Source organism: Oenanthe melanoleuca, chromosome 19 (assembly GCF_029582105.1).
Source record: "Oenanthe melanoleuca isolate GR-GAL-2019-014 chromosome 19, OMel1.0, whole genome shotgun sequence".
Taxonomy (NCBI): domain Eukaryota; kingdom Metazoa; phylum Chordata; class Aves; order Passeriformes; family Muscicapidae; genus Oenanthe; species Oenanthe melanoleuca.
Window position 1 is genome coordinate 10,480,262 of NC_079352.1, and position 20,886 is coordinate 10,501,147.

At 50.5% G+C, this 20,886-nt stretch overlaps 1 protein-coding gene across 1 annotated transcript in view; it reads left to right on the forward strand.

Moving 5' to 3' along the window:
• Nucleotides 1-9,745: 9,745 nt before the first annotated feature.
• Nucleotides 9,746-20,886, forward strand: part of HIP1 (huntingtin interacting protein 1) — a 42,877-nt gene continuing 31,736 nt past the window's right edge. Inside the window, exon 1 of the mRNA XM_056506579.1 lies at nt 9,746-9,908. Within this exon, the coding sequence (XP_056362554.1) occupies nt 9,792-9,908 (117 nt within the window). The 5' untranslated portion in view covers nt 9,746-9,791. The remainder of the gene's footprint in view (nt 9,909-20,886) is intronic.

Below are 20,886 nucleotides of genomic sequence, written 5' to 3' on the forward strand. Positions count from 1 at the left end.
ACATTGCTAAAAGGCATGACACAATGGAAAAAGTGCAGTGTCAAGGATACCACAGAGCCCTGCAGACGAAACCGTCCGAGCCCCGATGAGATCAGTGTCCTGACATGGCACAGGGTATGATACCATGGGTGATAAGATACCACAAGAGGACAGAGAACAGGATATGACCTGTCATTTCATTTCTCCTGACCTAAGGACTCTGTAGAAAACCCAGAATGAGTGATTCTGAAGATCAGTAGGTGGACCTCTTGCCTAGAAGTCACGGCACTGGATGGAGGATGACCATGATTGTCACACACTTGTGTTTTCCACAACATCTGGATCATGGACAAAGAGGAGATCTCACCTCTGCCCCAGCAACTGGAGCAGGGAAAGTCTGAGAGTCAGGCTGACCCCCCCATGTGCCCACTCACCCACCCACCCCACTTGAAATGGGGGCTTCCTCCGTGGGAGCCTGAAGGCCATTGGTCCATAAATGTGCAGAGCAGAGGGTCAAGCATGGTGCCATTCCAGGCCTGGGCTTCTCTTCTGTCCTTGAACATCCCTTGAAATGAGTTTTTAGGGAAGTAGTTCTGCTACATCATAACTTCCCAAATACCAGTGACAGCTAAAATAGTACTCAGTTCTTCATGGACATCGGAATCAGCCATTGATGCCTACAGAGAACTTTAGGAGCTCATGACCATGTTAGCAGAGCAAAGCTGACAGAGGTGGTTATTTGGTTCCAGCAGGGTAGCACTAGCACCCTCCTGACATTGCTCTGTCATTGTCCCAGCTGCCAAACACACACAGAGAAAAGATTGTGTGATTTAGTGCATATTGCTTGGGATGGGAATGGTGTCTCTTCACTGTCAGAAAAACTGTTCAAAATGTTACATCCCTCCAGAAGGGCTCTGCTGTTTTCCAGGCAAAGGTTTGTGGACAAAGCATCAGGAGATTGAATGAAGAGCGAGGTCTCCATGTTGCTAGGAAATGTGTCTGGGTGCTGGACAACCACAGCCACAGTGGGAAAGCCACAGGAAAAGGCTCCTCTATGAAGGAGGATGATCACAAAACCCCACCCAAAGTGGGGTTTCTTGTAGGGACCCAGAAGAAGAAATCAAAGGCAAATGAAGATATTCCCCGGAAGGGCAGATTGCAAGCCTGGGGCTCCCAAGTGCTCTAGGGCATGTGATAGATCATCAGCACATCTCAGGAGACTGAATTCTATGGAGAAGTGAGCCAGATTCATTAGAGTGTGCAGACTGCTGCCATGTTGGGGTTTTGTTTTGCACAAAGCTTTTTCTCTCATTACAACACTCTGTTACTAAGCATGAGCAAAACTGAGCCTGGATGAGACTACACATGGGCCTTGGTACCAGGGAGGTACAGCTGCAGGGCTGGGGAGTGGGCAGCTGAGGAGGGTCTGCTCACAGAGCCGTCAGAGCACAGGGCACATTGCTGGGCTTCTGGAAAGACATTTCCTTAGCAGGGACATGCCTGCCCCTTCCCACAGCAGGTGGGCAGGCTCCATACAGCCCATGGATTCTCTGCTGCCATCACAGCCCAGGCCCAGTTTGGCACATCCATCCCCTTCTCTGAAGCTCTTTCCCCATGGATTGGCTCGCTTTCATCAAAGATCCTGCTAAAGGATTAAACTCCCAGAGTGAGAGCCAGTTGAGACAGCCTGAATCAAGGCTGAGGTTTTACTTGTAAAGAAGACTCAGAATACCCTGCTCTGAACAGCTGAGGAGCAGGATCTTTCCTGCTCCATGACTTGCCTTGTCCTATGTTCCAGAGCCCATTCAGACATTAGGATGAAATCTGGTACCTCCAAAGGCATGAGGTTCTACCACCGTCATGGATCCACTCCCCCCACACTTCACATAGCGGGACAAGGAAGATGTGAGGAAACGAAAACCCAAAGCCCAGCAAGAAGGAGTGCAAGGACAGGGACAAACTGCCTGCACACCTTAGGAGCAGGAATGGAGCTTGGAGTGCTACTCCAAAGGAGACATTGAACAAAGGATGGCGCAGCATGGAGGCACTGCAGTAATTCTCTGTTGAAATCAAACCAAATATAAAACAAAAAGTGGTGCAGCACAACAGTGGACAGGCTCCATGGAAAACAGTGCAGCTAATGGGAACTAAGCCAAAGGAATCATCTAGATGGAAATCGAAAGCTGAACTTTGCTTAACTCAGAAATACACACTACTTTTCTCACCTCTACATATGCTAATAATTAAAGTCAATCAAACTCCACGTAAACTGCAAATGACATCAATTATAATTTTACCTATTCCCAAGAAAATAATATAAATATAGCTGAAGTGGGGAGGGAGATCAGGAGATTCCAACATTTTTGCAGTCAGTTATTATCAGTGGCAACCTCTAAACCTGTCACAGCATTCTGTGAGTAGTGCTAATAAACTCCTCAGTGTGAGTCACAGGATCACAGAATAATTAATGTTGGAAAAGTCCTCTAAGATCAGGTGTCACCAACATCTACTCCTTCCATCCCCTGCTCCTTCCATTTCTACCAGCACATTTAGAAACAAATTTGCACGAATTCCCATTCAGAGCAACCCCACACTGCTCTGACACATCTCCACACAGGGACCAGAATAAAACTGAGAGGAGGAGAACAGACTGGGGAAGGAGCTGGAGCCTCCACGCTAACATTCAACTACAGGTTTGATCAAAATGTCAAGATTTGTTTTGAAAAATCAGTATTTTATGGCAGGAATATAAGTGTGCCTCAATTCATTGTCAATTAATTCTCTCTCCTTTCAGATACACTGTGCTGTATTTCCTGCTTCCATTCAACCAAAAGTAATTCTTGGAGGTTTTGACGCCTCTGTTATGTCCTCTATTAACTGCTTTCCTCAACTTTGTTCCTTCCTTAAATATTCTGTATTTCAGTCTTGGCTGCTCCTTCCTGCCAAGACAAATAATGCAAACCTCTAAATATTTTGATTTCTTAAACCTCCTCCATATTACACATCCTAAATAGTGGCTATTTATGGAGTCTGTAAAACCTCTGCCTTATGGTGTGCTTCAGCTATAGACAGAAACCACACACGGTATCTTTGGATCCATCACCAGGACAGTTTTGGGGTGTGGGAGGAAACCTCTGCTCAGCTCTGAGGGTAGCCTGCTCCACCACACCACCACCTGGGCTGGAGTCATATCTGGGGGATCACTTTATCACAGTTCTCCTGGGAGCTGCAGGATCACTAATGTGGGAAACTGGGTTTAACTGTTTAACTGAGCAAATCAGTTGGAAGCAGAAGGAAAATGACTGGGACCAGAAATCCTAGGGTGGTGCAGCTCCAATCCAGATCTCAGATGAGAAGCATGTTCAAGAAGAATTGAGACTTTCCACAAGGAAATTGAAGTCTGCAAGATGATAAGCGGTCTAGAAAGAGGGACAAAGCAAATAGTCACTGTCTGTCCCAGAGCAGGAACTACAGATTATTCAATGAAGCAGGTAAGAGTCAGGTTCAAAAGGAACAGAAGGAGGCAGCTCTTCACATGAAAAGCTCCTTGCCAAGGGACATGGTGAGCACAAGGAAGTTTCCTTGACTCTGAGCTTGGATTTCAGAGCGATAAACTTGAGAAGATTTGGAAAATGAGAGTGGGTTGTGGGGCTGGGAGCGCACTCCAGGGTGTAGTACAAATATTGATCTGTCTCTTTAAGGGGCCTGTGTGGACACATCTGGAGGTATCAAGGCTGATGTAGACGGATCCCTAGTCTACATCATCTGGGACTGTTCATCTTTGATTCCCCAGGACAACTGGTCCAACAGGACCATCAGGGCTTATAAAGTAGCTTGTGAAATTGCATAGAAATCCCTGGTCTGAAATCTATACACCAGGATGTGCCTCCAGATAAATATTTTTAGTAAATGTCAGCAGAAAGACTCCAACAGTTTCTAAGCACACAGCAAGGCAGAAATACATTGCTGCAGTCCATGCAATCTTCCAAGACAAATTTGGGACACCTATAAAAGCTTTACTTAGGGACCAAGAGTCTAAAGAGCAGGAGGTAGCTGGATGCCATGTTAGGATGTGGCCCTCACAGAAATGTGGTGGTACTTGCCAGGAGAGCCAAATGATGCCTCTGCCACAACACCTTTGTGTTGTGTTGTGTGTGTGTTGTGCCACAGCACCTTTCCCCAACAATGCACTCAGTGAGCAGCCACTGGCCTGAAGCTGAGCAGGGCTTGTCCAGCAGCTGCAGCACAGCATGACAGACTTAGCCACAGTTCAGAGAAAGGGAAAAAAAAAACATTTGGTGTTGGGTTTAAGAGAGGCAGGACCTGAGGCTACCGAGCACCAGAGTGATGACTGCATTGTCCTTGCACACTCTGCCGCCTGTTGTCATCAGCTGGAGGTACAGGGGACATCTGTAAGTCATGCCATGGAGTTGCAGGAATCCTGAAAACAACATTTGACAAGAGCATTAGTGGATGTTGAATCACAGAAGTCATAGAAATCATGGAGTCATTCAGGTTGGAAAAGACTTCTACCATCATTAAGTACAGCACTGCCAAGGTCACCACTAACTGTGGCCCTAAGCATCACATCTCTATTTCTGTTAAATCCCTCCAGGGATGGTAACTCCATCACTGCCTTGGGCACCCCATTCCAACATTTGACCACTTTTTCAGTAAAGAAATTTTCCATAATATCCAACCTGAATCTCCCTTGGTTCAACTTGAGGTCGTTTCCTCTTTTCCTGTCTCTTGTCCCCTAGGAACAGAATCCCCAACTGGCTTCACCCTCCATCTAGGGAGTTGTAGAGGGCCAGAATGTTTCCTGTATCATAAAGGGAAGACAGGGATATAATGGGTCTTGAGATCCATGCCCATACCCTGCTGCAGTACCTGCCTTGTGCTCTCCCAACACTGCTCCACAGTGAGCACAGGATTCCCACACCCAACACCGCACACCCCAAGTCTTACACAGAAAGCCTTTCCTCAGTGATCCCACTCTGGCAGCCAAAGCTCCCAACACAGAAATAAAGGAAGAATTAGGAAGAATTTCTTCACAGAAAGGGTGATAAGACATTGGAATGGGCTGCCCTGAGAAGTGGTGGAGTCACCATCCCTGGAGGTGTTTAAGGAAAGACTGGATCTGACCCTTAGTGCCATGGTCAATTGACATGGTAGTGATCAGTCATAGGCTGGACTTGATGATCTCAGAGGTCTTTTCCAATCAATTGATTCTGTGAAACCAGGTTTGCCATGTCCTGCCTTGAAGAGACCTGGGCTCAGAGGGGTGCTCCAGCTGGACCTGCTGGCCATGCCAAGGGGAAGCTCTGTAGCAAGTGGCAAAAACACTTCCAGGTCCTGCTCATGAGCCGGTTTCTCACCTAGGCAGCTGTTCCTGCAGCCCAGAGTCCCTGTGGAGTTCAGGTCTTCTCCTGCAAATCCATCTGGAAACCTCTTCAGCTTTGCTTTTGAATTCTTGGGCAAGCAGAGGCTTCCATGCAGAAAAGACAGCAGATTATGTTTTGGGGTTACAGCCCTCCTTGTAACACTTAGGCAAGTAGGAGACCTAGACAGGACAGAGGTGAGGGCCCCATGGACCTTAGCCAAGCAGTCCTCTCCAAGACCCTCTCTCAATCCCAGGCTGCTCTGCCTCTAATGCTCTCCCAGGTCCTGCACCAGGACTGCCCCACATAGCAGCCCAAAGCATGGGACCAAAAGATGAAAAATCCTCCCCATGCTCCCATGCCTGCTCGTCCTGCTCCTCAAAGGATCTTCCTGCTGGGTGTGGACCACTACCCTGCCCTCTGCAGGTGGGCACTTTGGCTCAGACATTGTTTTTATCCCATAGTCTGAGTAAATTACCCCATCACCAGGGCAGGGCTGCATCTGGGGCTGCAGTATTGGGTTTATGGAAAGCCTGACATGGCCACTGCCCTTTTGAGATATAGTCCTGGGAATAGCTTGTCTGCTTGGGTGGGATCAGGATGGTGTGCCTTGAAATGTGTAAAGGGACTATTGAAGGGGATCCATTTGGGATCCATTTTTCCCATCTCCAAGGGGGAAAGAGCAGGATTTTAGCACAGAGCCCTATGCCAGCCCACTCTGGCACAGCCAGCAGGATAACAGAGGAAGGACTGTGGAGCTCTGTGATTCTATTTTCCTGCTGAAACAAGGGGGATTTGTGCTCTTCCCAAGCCCAGGCCAGGCCACAGGAGGTGATGTGTGTTGCAGCAGCACCCTGGGACTCTCCAGCTCTGACTGGGGAAGGAATTGGGAAAACAGACTCTAGCTGCCAGCCCCTGCAAAAAGGGCATCCCATAGCCCTTGCAGTCCTTTCTGGCCCCTCTCCTGCCATTTATCCTTCCTCTTTGGGTTAAGGGTGTCCTGACAGAATGGGAGCAGACCCCCCCTTAGGGTCCTGTGGACAAGAGCCTCTGGACATGGAGCAGGAAGAAGGAACCCTACGGAGCCCTGCAGAAGGAGAAGGATGAGCTCCAGTCCCACCTGCCTGGCCTGAGCAGCATTTGATGCGTGCCACATACTGCTGAGTAGGAAAAAAGTGAGAGCATACATTATCCTCTCCATGTCCAGACAATGTCTGTCCTCCCACAGGCTAGACACCCCCATGAGGGGCTCTGCCATCACCCTTCAGTGCAGCCTCTTGGACAGGAGTGAGAACAGAGCACTGTGAGAACAGGTGAACCCCAGCCATGGCTTCCAAAAAGGTCCTGCTGGGGAAGAAGAGCAATGCCCTGCTCTACCTCCAACCTGCTCACTTCCAGCCCTTCCCCATCATCTCCCCATGGAACCTGAGACAGAGGAATAGATGCTCCACAGGAACAGCTCTGTGCCTTCCCCTCTCAACTACCTGACAACAAGGCACTCTCTCCCACTGGACAGGAGCTCCTCAAATCCCTGCAGAGCCCCACAGCACATCCCAGCCCAGGGTGGTCTGCCCAGCAGCCCATGGGCTGGATCCCAGTTCCATTCTGTTACAGCCCTTTCCTGGGGGAGGCAGGAGCAGCCAGTCGAAACAGCCTGTTCTGTCTCACATCCAAGCACCTTCCTCTACTCCTGCCCAGGTGCCAAAGTGGGCACTGAGCCCTGGCTAGGGAAGAAGAGCATGTGACTCTGCTCTTCAGTAGGAGAGACCAGCTACACCAGGCCTCAGCCTAGTGGTCCCTTGCCGTGGGCTCCAAGAGCAGGATGTTCCCCGCAAGGTGGAGGGTGGGAGTGGTCCAGATCACAAGGTCCTTTGTCCAGTGCCCTCCTTTGCTCTTTCTTTCCTCCATCTCTATTCAGCAGTGATGTAATTTCTTCAATTATTAATCACCTCACTGCAATAGTGGATGAATCAAATCCATTAAACCTCCCCTGGGAGCAGCCCCAAGGAAGGAGGCAGGTTTCCAGAAAGTACATTAAGGAGAATGCAGACAGACAGTTGAGACAAGCCACAGTGGGAGGAATGGCCTTGCTGCTCTGTGCAGGCCATTTTCCATCAACTGGAATTTGATATCCAAAGCATAGGGACTGGGAAGACCTGTGATACAAACAGCCTTTCACACATCCTGCTGGGCAGCTCCAGGAGGGTCCTGGTGTGGCAATTGTTTCAGCTGAAAAGCCACAAAATAGAGTGGGAGAATTGCTTATTACAAGAGTTCCTGACAGCCCACATCCTAAACAGCTGTTCCCAGATTGCCCCATTACCCCAGCTGTGTTTTGCACAGTTCCTCCCCACCTGGAACCAAGTCACTGATTTGTTATGATCTGCTTTTAAGGATGCAGGAACCCATTAAGCACAGCCCATTTGCCGTATCTGAGGCAGTCCCTTCACAAAAAAAAAAAAAAAAAAAAAAAAAAAAAGTAATTTCTCCCAATATTGCAGAAATGTTCCAACTGAGTGAAAAATTTGCCTCTAGAGTAGGATGGTAGCCCTGGTCAAAATTACAGGAATCAGCAATTCACCAGGTTGAGAGAATCCCAGAAAGGTTTGAGTTGAAAGAAACCTTAAAACTCATCCTGTCACTGAAACAGCAGGAAAAACAAAACCTTTCCAACAATTTTTAGTGTTAGAGAACTCAAGCATTACTTTATTCTGGCCAGGATGTGCAACAGAAATTATTTCATCTGCACATCGCCTGGGTTGTGCAAAGACAATCATTGCATCACACATGTCTCCTTTGTAGATTTTTCACATACTCATACAGTCAAAACCCAGAGAAATTCATTGGTTCAATGTTTATTGGTCCCAAGTTACACAGTTCTTAGTATTTGGTTTCCTATTGGTTAGTGATCCCTTAACTTTCGATGCTAATCAGGTCCTCATCCTTCTCTTATGATCTTTTCCCAGACCAGGTGTCTCCAACACACCAGGAAGGATGTTCAGGCATTCATGTTCGTTAATGCTTATCTCTTGTGCATCCTCTGGCGGCTCCAACACTCAGATGTTAAGCTCATCATGCCTTGCCCAGGGAACCTTCTCTTGAAAAGCAGCTTCCATTCCCTTCCCCCAGGGCAAAGATGAACAAAACCCCTGACTAAAGTTAAGTTTAAAATTTTAGAAGTTGTATAATTTCCAACACTCCTCTTCCACCCCCTGCCATGGGAAGGGATACCTTCCACTGTCCCAAGCTGCTCCAAACCCTGTCCAGCCTGGCTTGGGTAACTTCCAGGAATGGGGCAGCCACAGCTACTCTGGGCAACCTCTGCCCATGCATGCCAAGAATTCCTTCCCGATATCCAGTCCAACACTACACAAATCTCTGATCAGAGTGACGGGACCAGAGACACAGGCTCGGATCAGTTTATGCTAAAGCACAGTCCAGCTGTTCAGGGGGAGCAAAATCCTTCTCTCACTTCTCCTCTCTTTTTTTCAGACACCTGTAACTACATTTTGCGCCTCTGTCAATGCTACGCGCTTCTGCTGGGCTCTGCCAGCTGTGCCTGCAGCACTCCCCTCCAAACCTCCCACCCACAGCCTGGATCCCACAAAGGAAAAGCCCCACACAGCCCCTCCGCAGGCTGCCGGGGCCCTGCCCGCGCTGACGAACGGTGGATCGGAGCCACCCGCTGCGCCAAGCACAGCCGGACAAGGGGCTCAGAGCCACTAGGGGCTGCGCCGGACACGGACAGGGAGCAGGGAGGGGGCAGTGGTGCCGTGTCACCCCCGAGGTCACACCCTGGGCTCGGCTGAGGGGCCGCAGCATCGCAGGCCGCACGGACGAACTACAATGACCCCCGCGGCTCAGCCGCGGCTCGGAACGGTTCGATAGCGGCCCCTGGGCCTAGCGGACCCCGCGGCGGCGCTCTGGACACGGCCGAGCCCTTCCCGGCGAGGCCCGAACGCGCCCCGATTCCTCCGCGGGACCGCCATCAGCGGCATCCCCACCGCCGCCAGAGGGCGCCGCACCCCGCACCGGTGAGGGGCTGGGCGGGACCGAAGGGAGAGCGGCAGCGCCGCGGGCCAGTTCCAGCAGGGAACGGCGCGAAGGCGTGACACAGCGCGTGGGTGGGCGGGGCTAGGACGCGGTCCCTGAGGGAGGGGCAGAGGGCAGGGGACTCTTGGGGGGGCGGGAGCCAGCGTTGACTGATGCCCATCCGAGCCAACGAGCTCGGCGGTTGCCACGCAGGGGCGAGGCTGGGAACCAATGAGAGCGAGGAGCCGGGCCGGCGGGCGGAGCTGCGGGTGGAAGGGCGGTGCCCGCGGGGCGTGCCCTACCGTGAGTAGCAGGTGGGCGGACCAATGGCGCTGGGCCCGCGCGGCGGCGGCGCTGCGCGGGACGGCGGGGCCGGGGCGGTGGCGGGCTCGGGCGGCCATGGACCGCGTGAGCAGCACTATGAAGCAGGTGTCCAACCCGCTGCCCAAGGTGCTGAGCCGGCGGGGGGGCGGCGGCGGCCTGGAGGCGGAGCGGGAGAGCTTCGAGCGCGCCCAGGTGCGGGCGGGACAGGGCGGGTGTGGGGGATGCGAACGGCGGTGAAGGGAAGGTGCCGGCTTGAGGGGGCCGTCCGATGGGAACGGCCCGAGAGGGACCTGGTGCGGGTACAGTGGGGCGCGGCTGTGCCGAGCGGGCGGGGCCATCCCGAGTGGGCGAGGGTTATGTGAGTGGACGGGGTCAGCCCAGGTATGCGGGGGCGGGGCCAGCTCCAGTTGCCCAGGTTGGTTTTGGCACAAGGGGCGGGGCTTGGAAGGGTGGGCGCGGCCGGCCCAGGCGAGCGGGGTCGGCGCCAATGGGCGGGGCTGTGGCAGGTAGGTGGAGATTGACGGGGCGGGGCTGGCCCCACGCCCCCAGGAGGGCAGGGGGTTGCCATCGGGGCACAGGGATGGGGCTGACCCTGCCCTGGAGGAATGCCCGGGGACCCGGGGTACCCCAGCCCACCAATGGCTGCTCAGCGTGGCCTCCCCACCAGTGGGGCTAGGGAGCATTCACCCGCTGGCCTGATGCCACAGCTGGGCATCATGCCCAGGACAGTGCCACCCTGTCCTTGGAACCATCCTGGGGACATTTAGCGTGTGTCTCCACTGGCTGGAGGGGACATGGAGTGGCTCTTTGGCCCATGGAGTCAGTCACCCCACTGGATTCTGCTTCCATGTCGCTCAGGGACACCAGATGTGGACAGGGCAGGGGACAGGGTCTGTCCCTGTGGGTGGCTCCTGGGAAGAGGCACTGATACCTTGAAAAGCAGACAGAATTTGCTCCTCTGCAGCATCCAGAGTGTCTGGATAGGGCCCTTCACTCAGGTTTTAGGTGACAGATTGATGTCCTGCACAGGAAAGGTGGCAGCCAAGCTGGAGGGGAAGCAGGGGTGCTTTGGTGGAAAAAGCTAGTGATTTGGGGAAAGGATGTACTTGGAGCAGCTGGGGATATGCCTGGATGAGGCATGGGGAGGGTGAAGAGGGAGGGATGGCAGCAGAGGAAGCTGGGGGCAGTTTGGCCCTTCTCCATGTCCAGGGATAGCAAGTGAAGCAGAGCTGTCCAGACCTACTGCAGGAGAGGAAGAGAAACTGAATTTGAAGCAAGGGTAGTAGTGGGACCAGTGGGAGCAGACTTGGATGAGCCCAGAGTGGGAACAACACGTGGGAGATGGCTTAGAGATGGAAATAAACATGAAGGGTCAGGTCTGAAGGGATTTTGCAGAAAGAAAACCCACCAGGATTCGTGAAGTTGGATGCAGGATCATGTACAGGGCTCTACTCAGCTTCCCGCTCAGGTTACCTCAGACATCAATTATTTACTGATACTGCTAAAGGCAGGAGTGGAACTGGTTTGCTGCTGGAATCTTCTGGCTCCTTGTGTCAGCAGCAGCCCCATGGGCCTGGAGCTCTCACAGGCTCCTCCTGAGACTCACGGTTTCCTGGGAAGGGCCGAGTGGAGAAAGCAGTGGAGCAGCACCTGCTCCCCACATCACTACGAGCTGGATTTCATCTTCCTCATCTGATTTCCAGACGAACAGCATGGCCCTGACTGGCTTCTCCTTCTGTGCTACAGCTCCATGCAATTCCTTTTCTCACTCATTTTTTCCTTGTTTTTTTTTTTTTTTTTTTTTTAATTCTCTCTTTCCAGTTTAGAGAAGTTGTCAGGCACTCCTTAGGTCTTGGTCAGGTTTTGTTCAACTTCTTCTTTCTGAGGTTTTTTTTAGAGAAACTTTGTGGGTTTGTGGTTTTTTCTTTTTGAAAGTGACTTCTTTTAAGAAAAGTTTCATCAGTTAAATGGCTTTAAAATGAAAATTTTCCCTGTGTTTTGGCACGTACAGACTCTTTCCCTCCCCTCCAATCCTGTCTGTTTCAGGGCAGCAGCACATGCATCACAAACCCTATTTTGGGCTAAAAGAGACCAAACAGGCAGAAAGTGTATCCAAATTGGCCTTTGGGGACACCTGCTCAGTTGGGCAGCACCCAATTTCTGTGGTCTGAGCTCAGTTTGGGAGAACAAGAGCATCCTGCAAAGCTGTAGTAGTGGTGTGACACCCTGATAGTGGGGAGGTTTGGTGGTGGGATGCTCCTGTGGTGGTGGGATGTTTCTGTGGTGGTAAACTGGTGATGGAATGGTTCCATGGTGGTGGGATGCTATGGTGGTGGAAAGCTTCCATGGTGGTGGGATACTTCCATTGTGGTCATTACATTGCACAACAACTCTGCACTGAAAACATCCATCTGTTGGCTTGGAGAAAAACAGGAATAAATTCCCTGGTGGCATCTCTTCTGCTCCTACAGTTGTTCAGGTGTCTCAGTTTTCCTGGGAATGCAAATGTGGGAAACCTGAGGACATGCCCAGGCACGATGTTCCTTTCATGCTGTCCTTGCTCCTGCTGGGCAAGAGCAGCTCAGGGAGAACAAGACACAGCTAAGGGCTCCTCTTTTCCTTTTCTGTAAATGCTGATAGTTTTCATGGGAAGTTGAGCAACAGAGACACCAAATCCTGCAGTTCTGCTGCTGTCAGGATGAGCTGGGTACAGCCCTGCTGTGGGAGTATGAGTGTTGCAATGGCTGTTCCCCCTTTGCTGGTGTTTCATGTGGTGATTCACCACTCATCACCTCAACCTCAGCACAAATCTTTGGGCACAGCAAAGGATACCAACAAAGGAGAAAAAACACCAAAAGTGAAAATTCTGCCATATTTTAGGATAACTGTTTGTATCTCACATGGTGTCTGATGTTTACAACCCCTCCATGTTTTTCTGGTTGGATTAAGGGGTATGTCCTGGTGCTGGAGTTCTTCAGGAAGGTATTCTTTGTTTAGGTTGGTGCTTGGGATCTTCCCTCCCTGGGACCTTCCTGCCTTCTCTCCTTCCTTTTTCCACACTGTAATTGTCCACAGCAGACATCCTTATGCGATGATGAACCAAGGAGTGAAATTCCTTCTGTGCTTGGCTGGTTGGTAAAGTCTGGATGTTTCAACAATTAGATGAAGCCAAAGTGTTGAGGGTGAAAATGGAATTGGAATGACACAGGACTTCACTGGGGCAGGGATGGTGCTCCAGGGCTGATGTCCTAGGCTCTCCTGCTCCTTCACTCATGTTTTGGACTGTCATGGGATATTTCCCTTCATTCCCAGCAGGGATATGGCCAGCAGGGCATCAGTGCAGGTGCAACTGCAGACTCTCAGAAGGAGTGCATGACATTCCCAAAGCAGCAGCTGACTCCTGGAAGGCTGGAGGTGTGGAAAGATCTCCTTTCTGACACAGCTCAGCCCTGTGGGTTTTGGGTGGAAGGGAGGAAGCATGTTGTGATGCTGTGTTGTCATCTCCTGGGCTGCAAAGTCATGAAATAACTCTCTTGTGTCTCCCATCCTGTGCGCTGCTACAGTGTCCAGCTGTGCTCCATCATGAGCCATCATGTCCCACACCACTGCAGGCTGCCCTATCCTGAGTCCATCCTGTGTCCCAGAGATGAGGACATGAGGTGGAGACAGTGCCTGGGACTGTGGAGGAGCTACAGAAATTCCATTTTGTTTCCCAGAGCTCATGGCTGCTGGAGCTTTATGCCAGCAGATATGTCTGCATGACAAGCATGGCCATAGGGCCAATTCCAAGGGTAATCCATCCTGACAAGGGTGAGGGTTGGGAGGAGACACTTCTTTAAAATTCCTGCAGAAAATCTAAAAGCTTGCATTTTAGGTTCTTTGGCTGCAGTTTTTTTCTGGGAAACTCAGGGAGTGGCAAAGGGAAACAGGGACCACTTGGGCTGCCCATGGCCACCATTACCTCTGGTGCATTTACACACTGGGTCCTGTGTGCAGCATTAAAGCAATTTATGACTCAGAAATTACTCTGCAAAGACATATTGGCAGCAGAAGGTGATTGCTGACCTGGCTACATCTCCACTCTTGCCATCAGAGTCTCCAGGGTGGTACTGGGGATGTCAGACCCTCCTGCTAAGGGTTTCCCAGTGGGAAGGTGTGGCATTTTCATGATAGGGAGATGCAGAAGTCTGAATACAGTTGATGCCACGTCTCCTCAGGAAGGTTTTAATGTCCTTAATACCCATGAGCCATCCCTCAGGAGCTGCAAAGCTGTTATGCTTCCTACCTTGCTGCTGGAGGAGCCTTCTTCAAAACCAGTTGCAGAGAGATGGTGCTAAAGAAAGAGAAAAAGTATCAGATAAAAATGAAATTGATTTTTTTTTCTCCCTCAGTGTCAGTTAATAAATCCTTTTGATATGTGAACCCAACTTTTTCATAGCCAAATGCAGGTTAAAAGCAGCTTTGTGCCCATCCTGTCCCTGTAATGGGCTGTGCCACCTCTGGGCCACCATCACAGCCCCATTAATGCAAATAATCCTTTTCTCCCATTATTTTTATAATCAGGAATATGGTTCTGTATCTTTCAGACACAGCAACCAGCTGGTTTCAGACCAGACCCAGGTCAGTCCAACTCACAGTTGCAAAGGAAATACCATTTACTGCTGAAAAAAAAAACAATTTTTGTGGTTCGGATGCTGCAGCCACCAGCAGCTTTGCCAAAGTTTTTTCAGTTCTTACACAGGAAATGAGGCTCCTTTCAAAGCACCAGAGTGGGGCTATATATATACAGCCTCTCTGAAAAGATATTTAAAGAAACATATTGACACTAGCAAGAACAGGAAAAAATAGCTCTTGCTTGTGGGGAGCGAGGGCTGATGGCAGCTAAGCCCATCCTGGGGGAGTAGGTGATACAGGGGATTAATTCGTGGCCCTTTCATCTCCAGGAAAAGGAGCTCCTGGGTTTTCTGCTGTGTGAACCCCTGTGCTTTCAGTCTCCTGCCTTTTACTGGGAACTAGAGGTGCTGGGGATTGAATGCAGCTTCAGCAGTGAAGTTATGAGTCATCTCATCTCTTTTCAGAGAGTCCCTCTTAGAAACTTATTTCCATCCCCAGGGAAAGAAAATAGTTTGTCTTGTACCAGATATGGGGCTGCTTTTCTCGTTAGTGCACACAGGGATGTGGAGGGGTTTAGGAGTTTTTTTAGATACAGAAATATCTATTTTAGATGCAGAAATATCTGAGTTTTTTAATGTGGGGATGGACTTCAGAAGCAGCTAAGCCTCAGGAGGATGAATAGATTTGGTGCTGAAAGTACTGCCACCAAGTCCAGGAGCTTCTGTAGCTGGGAAAATGTGATGGTTTTGGACTACCATGTGACAAGGGGAAACCTTGCCCTGAATTACACCAGAGGCTGAGTGGGAAGACAGGGATGCTGGGGGATGTTGCTGCCCCAAAAACCTCTTTCCCTCTTACTCAGCATGTGCTTCCCCACCAAGGATGTCCTGTGCTGAGGGGTGCAGGGGGTTCTTGCCCTCTGAAATTTATCCAGTTTAACTCCATCCATCTGCAGAGCTGAGGAGAAACAGCCAGGAAGGCGGGGTTTTTACTAAATTCCCCATCAGAGGACTCTGGACTGAGTGTTGTCCCCTCCCCATGCCCTCTGTGGTCATGACACAAGTCCAGTGAAAACAGTGGGGAAGGGCACATAGGATGTGGGCACCTGTCATGAGGAGGAGGTGACTCATCCCAGCTTTGCTCTCCCAGAAGAAAAAAACTCTGGACAGGGGGCTGGAGCTACAGAAGGGACAATTTTGGCTGAAAGAGTGAGAATCCAAGGATGGGGAGAAGGTACCAATTGCAGCCTGTTGCATCATGCCATGTACATGACATGCGACCAGGAGGAGCATCGCCTGCTCCAGCACTGTCTGGCACACGACACTGCAGCACAAGCCCCTGGGTTCTGTGCCATCCTCATCCCATCACCCGCTGCTGGCTCTGTGCCCTCTGAACCTGGAACAGAGGGTCAGCAGCTGGGGGTCATACAGCAGCATGAGGGCTGGAGGAAGGGCTGGATCCTTGCCCTCATCCCTGCCACCAGCTTGGCTGATTTATTTTGCACAGTCACCAAATAAGAAAACTTCCTGGGGACAGTCTGTTCCCCGGGTGACGGCAGGAACGGCAGCACAGCCAGTGTTTTAGCCCGGATATGCGAGTCCAGCCCACGGCTGGACTAATTATACATTGTGTGCTGTTCCAGGCTAATCGCAGGGCAGGGTAAATGATCCCTGTCCACAGCAGAAAGGTGGAGTATTTTCTCAAAGGCCTACACAGACACTGAATAGTTTATTATGGGCTCACTGGGAGGGCTGGGTTGGAAGGCACCTTTAAAACTTAGCTTGTTCCATTTCCTGCCATGGGCAGGGACACCTTCCACTAGACCAGGTTGCTCCAAACCCTGTCCAGCCTGGCTTTGGACAATTCCAGGAATTAAAGTGCAGCTGTTGGAGCGAGTCCAGAAGAGGCCACGAAGATGTGCTGGGGCCTGGAGCCCCTCTGCTCTGGAGACAGGCTGGGATACCTTGGGTTGGTCACCTGGATAAGAGAAGGCTCTGGGGAGACCCTTCCAGGGCCTAAAGGGTCTCCAGGAGAGCTGGGGAGGGATTTCTTTGGAGAAGAGGCTGGAGTGACAGGACAAAGGGGAATGGCTTCACATTAACAGAGTGGATAGATATGGGATGCTGGGAAGAATTCCTGGCTGTGAGGGTGGTAAGGCTTTGGCACAGGTTGCCCAGAGAAACTGTGTGTGCCCCATTTCTGGAAGTGTCTGAGGCCAGGTCAGATGGGGCTTTGAGCACCCTGGTCTTCCTTCCAGTGGAAGGTGTCCCTGCCCATGGCAGGGGCTAGAACTGGGTGATCTTTAGGGTCATTTCCAACCCAAAAACAGTCCAGTATTCTGTGTTATGTAAGTTCAAGCTTTTCTTGCGCTCTTTAGGTGTCCCAGTGGGCCATGACTGTTGAAGTCTCCCCACTGATGTCATCTGCTGTTTTCTGGGCTCTTAGGAGGAGAAGGGACAATTCTGGGTTTCCCTGAGGTTTTGACACAAGCACCTTGCAACACAATTTGCATTTACAAAACCCTGTATTCTTGTTCACTTTCATGTGAACATAATGACTGGAACAAACTACTTTCCAACCATCATCTGCTAATTCAAACAAAGCACGAAGCTCTCTCAAGAGTGCTGAGCTGTTCACATCCGTCTTTTATTCCAATAAAAGAGACAAATGGTAACAATAAGCAGCAAGTCTCCAACCTGGCCCTGGTGAGAGAAGCCACTTCTCCCAGAGGATCCCTTTCTCTGATGGAAATTTCCTCTTTCTGGCATGGCAAGAACTTGGCACAACAGGACTAAACACCCACCCAGGAAGGGCACAGGCTGATGGTGTTAAACTGGGATTTATTGTCATCACATAAAGCTGGCTACCAGTCAGACTAGATAAAAATAGCATCTAAAATTATGGAAGTCTTGGAATAAAGTAGCCACAGCTCAGCAGGGTTTTATTAGTTTACTCTACTGCCAAGCAGCGAAGGGTCTTCTTCACCTCAAGTCTTGAATATGGCACATTTGGGCAACCTGAGGTCCCCCTTGAATCTAAGTTTCACGGCCAAACCATCAAACCAGCCTGGCAACCTCCCTATGAGCTGAGTACGGCTCGAGCAACTCTGGAGCTGCCTGATTCCTCAATCCACGATGTTCCCAGCCATTGGACTGGGACTTCCTGCATTGGAGGGAACAAAGGCACCTTTTTGTTGGAGCACCCAAGTGGTACAACCAAGGGGCAGGAGAGTATTGGTGAGTGCGTGCCGAGCACTGTGGAGGGCACAGGCTCCAGGACAAAGCTGATGGACATGCCCAGCCCAGCCCATGGTGGGGACTGACACTCTGTGTTGGCCTGAAGATGTTGTTCGAAGCCGTGGGCAGGGTCCACTTCTGCAGCAGATAAAGAGCTAAGCCCATCCCCATTGCACAGCACCAACCACAGCCAACCCTTAGGACATGCTCTCCATTGGTGTGAGGCTTGGCAAGCTGGAGAAGTGTCCCACCAAAGAAGGGACTGAGATTCTACAGTTACGAAAGGCAGCTCCATGTGCTAAGAGACTGTTTTAAAACATTGGGGTTAGGCTGGAGGACCTTTAGAGATCATCTAGTCACAATCCCCTGCCATGGGCAGGGGCATCTTTCTCTGGGATCAGGCACCTGGGCACAGGAGGGCTCCACTGAACTGCTGCAAAGAGCAATTGGCATCTTCTGCACAGGCCAGATATGACCCTCAGATCCCCAGCCTGATCCTGGTGAAGTCATAATTCATCCACAACCTCTGCATCCCATCTCTAAATGAACTAAATGCAACCTCTGCATCCCACTGAATAAAGCATGGATCAGCACTCTGGCATCTCTGTGGGCTTGGCAGCAGGTCACAGCAGTGCTGGCCTTCACCTTGCTGATCCTTGCTCATGTGGGCATCACAGAATCCTTTGGATTGGGAAACATCTCCAAGGTCATCGAGTCCAGCACATGACTGATTCCCACCTTGTCACCCAGCCCCAGAGCTCTGCGTGCCATGTCCAATAATTCCTTAGATACCTTCAGGGATGGGGACTCCACCGCCTCTCTGGGAAGCCCTTTCCAATGCTGGACAACACTTTCCATGAAGAAATTCCTTTTGATATCCAACATGAACCTTGCCTGGTTCAGCTTGAGGCGATGCCCTCTCATCCCATCTGTTATCTCTCCTCCTGAACCGTGGTTACGTGTGCCAACTTCAGGTTGCTTCATATGGACCACCCAGTCCAGCTCTACAACCCTTGGAACTGCTCAGGAGGGAAGTCCCACAGCACTAGTTAGTGATGTGAGGAGATTTTCTGAGGTCTTAAGAGAATGCTGAAGTAGTGGCAGAGGAATGGCTGTGCCAGAAGAGATGCTGCTTCTGCACTAAGTCAGTGAAGCCAATGAAGGACTCATCTCTCCTGGTGGTGCGTGGTGGTGTTTTTCCAGCCAGGAATGTTTTGTGCACTTCACAAATGGGAATTAAATGTTCCAACAGTCTGCAAGGTTTGGCTGCTTCTGCAGAGGTAAATACCTGTTTGGAGATGGTGAAGGTGGGTATTTCTGAGTTTGCTGAATTCTGTGGTCACCTGGAACTCGCATAGTCCATCCTGTCCTTCTGGAACTCATGGAGCAGGTGTCAGGTAAGGCTGTTAACCCTTTCAGCAGCCTGAGGGAAGGGGAGCTGTGTTTTGGTGAAGCTTCTTCCACCCTGTTGTCCCAGGGGACACTCCATGCTCTGTCCCTGATCACCATGGTACCTTTGATCCTTCTCAAGCACAGAGAACCCAGAATTGTGTTGGGTGATGGATAGGGCCAGTCTAAGACCTTTTTCTCACACAGGAGGGGTGGGAGATGGTGGGGTGCCTTAGGACACAGCACAGACAACATTTTGGTGAGTGGGATCCAGCCTGGAATTTCTGCCGTGCCCCACAACTCTCCTTCATTGGTGGCACTTCAAAAGGTGGGTTGAGCAAGAACCTCTCCTGCCTTTACCCATGTCCTCAACAGGAGGACAAATTACTCCCTTGTTTGTCTTCCTGGCTCTTGCAGTCCCACTCCAGCTCTTTTTATAGCTCAGGAAGAAGTGCCTTGAGTTTCTGAGTCGTCTTGGAGGCCAGGCACATAGGGAGGAGTCACAGCTAGAAATAGGGCTGCTCTCTGCTCCTGCATTCCAGATTTTTTATTTTTTTTAACTGAAATGTCTGAATTTGAAGAGTCCCATTGCCGCAGGCACGGAACTGGGAACCATCCACGTTTTTTCCATTCACATTGGGTCTTCTTTCTCCATTGCTTTATTTGCAGTGCCTTCACACCAGCCACTGAGCCTCAGGGATGATTTTCCTGGCAAATGGGGTCTGTCAGCCGTGCCTGTGTTTTCTGTAACCCCCAGATTTCACCCCTCAACACAGCTGGTTTGGCAGGAGAACTCTCTGAGGAATTAGTAATGTCTGAGGGGTGGAGAAGCAGTCAGGTACCAGCCAAAGCTTCTGAGTGGTGAGCAAAGAAATCAGACTAAATATCCAGTAATTTCTGCCTGCAGGGAGGGAAGCTAAGCTTTGGCAGCAGCACAGATGCAAATAAACCAGAGTAAAGGAAAGAGGAGAAATTGTTGGGCAAAACCTGTGGTTTCCAGCCCATTATTATCTGGGATTTTGGCTATGGTGCTATGCTGTGGCAGGGGCATGGGGATAGAGCTGCCCTGGGACAGCATCCACAGCATCCTGAGGTTGGCTCCTCTCTCCCACAGGAGCAGGGTATAATTAACTGTGTCATGTCTAGACTTTTCCATTAATCCCTTAATACTTGGATATGTCTGTGGGGCATACCCTAGCAGCCATCTCCCTTCTGAGAGTTTATTTAGCACAGAACCATTTTGGTTCTGCTGCTGCTTGTCTGTCAGCTTCCAGAGTGCCATGTTGTACACCAGCATCTCTGTGAGTTGGGAATGGGACATGCCAGGGAAAAAGAAATCTGGGATCAAATCTGAACCAATCTTTCTTCTAATCAGCCATCACATGGAATTGACAATTAGCCAGTATCCCTGTTAGATCTTTTATGATTTTAATCTTTTTCCCTCCTTTTCTGCATCATTCACTAACTATGGGAGCAGTTACAATCCAACTTCTCTTCCCATCAGCAGGGAAAAGAGATTTTTCACATTGTGGGAATGCTAAGAACTATGGATTACTATCAGAGGAGTGAAGTCTGTCAGGCCCTTTCATTGGACAGTAAGTAAATGTTGGGTACCCAGTCCCAGCACCTCCAAGGTGCTGCAGCAGGAAGTGCTGTGATTTCTGCTTGAGGAAATAGCAAGCATCTCATGAATAGGTATGTAGTCATGGTGAAGTCTTCTGCTTCTCCTTCCCATGGGTATTTCCATCTTTGGAAGGTAAAGATGGTACTCAGCTCCTTCCACAGCAATCCCCGGCTGGTCCCACAGCCTGGGTGTTTCAGGACCTGGATGTTTGCTTCTCCCCTGAAGATGTTCCTGGTCCTGTGTTTAGGTTTAATATGCTCTTCCAGAAGGAAGCAGCATTTGGAAATTCCCACCTACTGTCCCCACA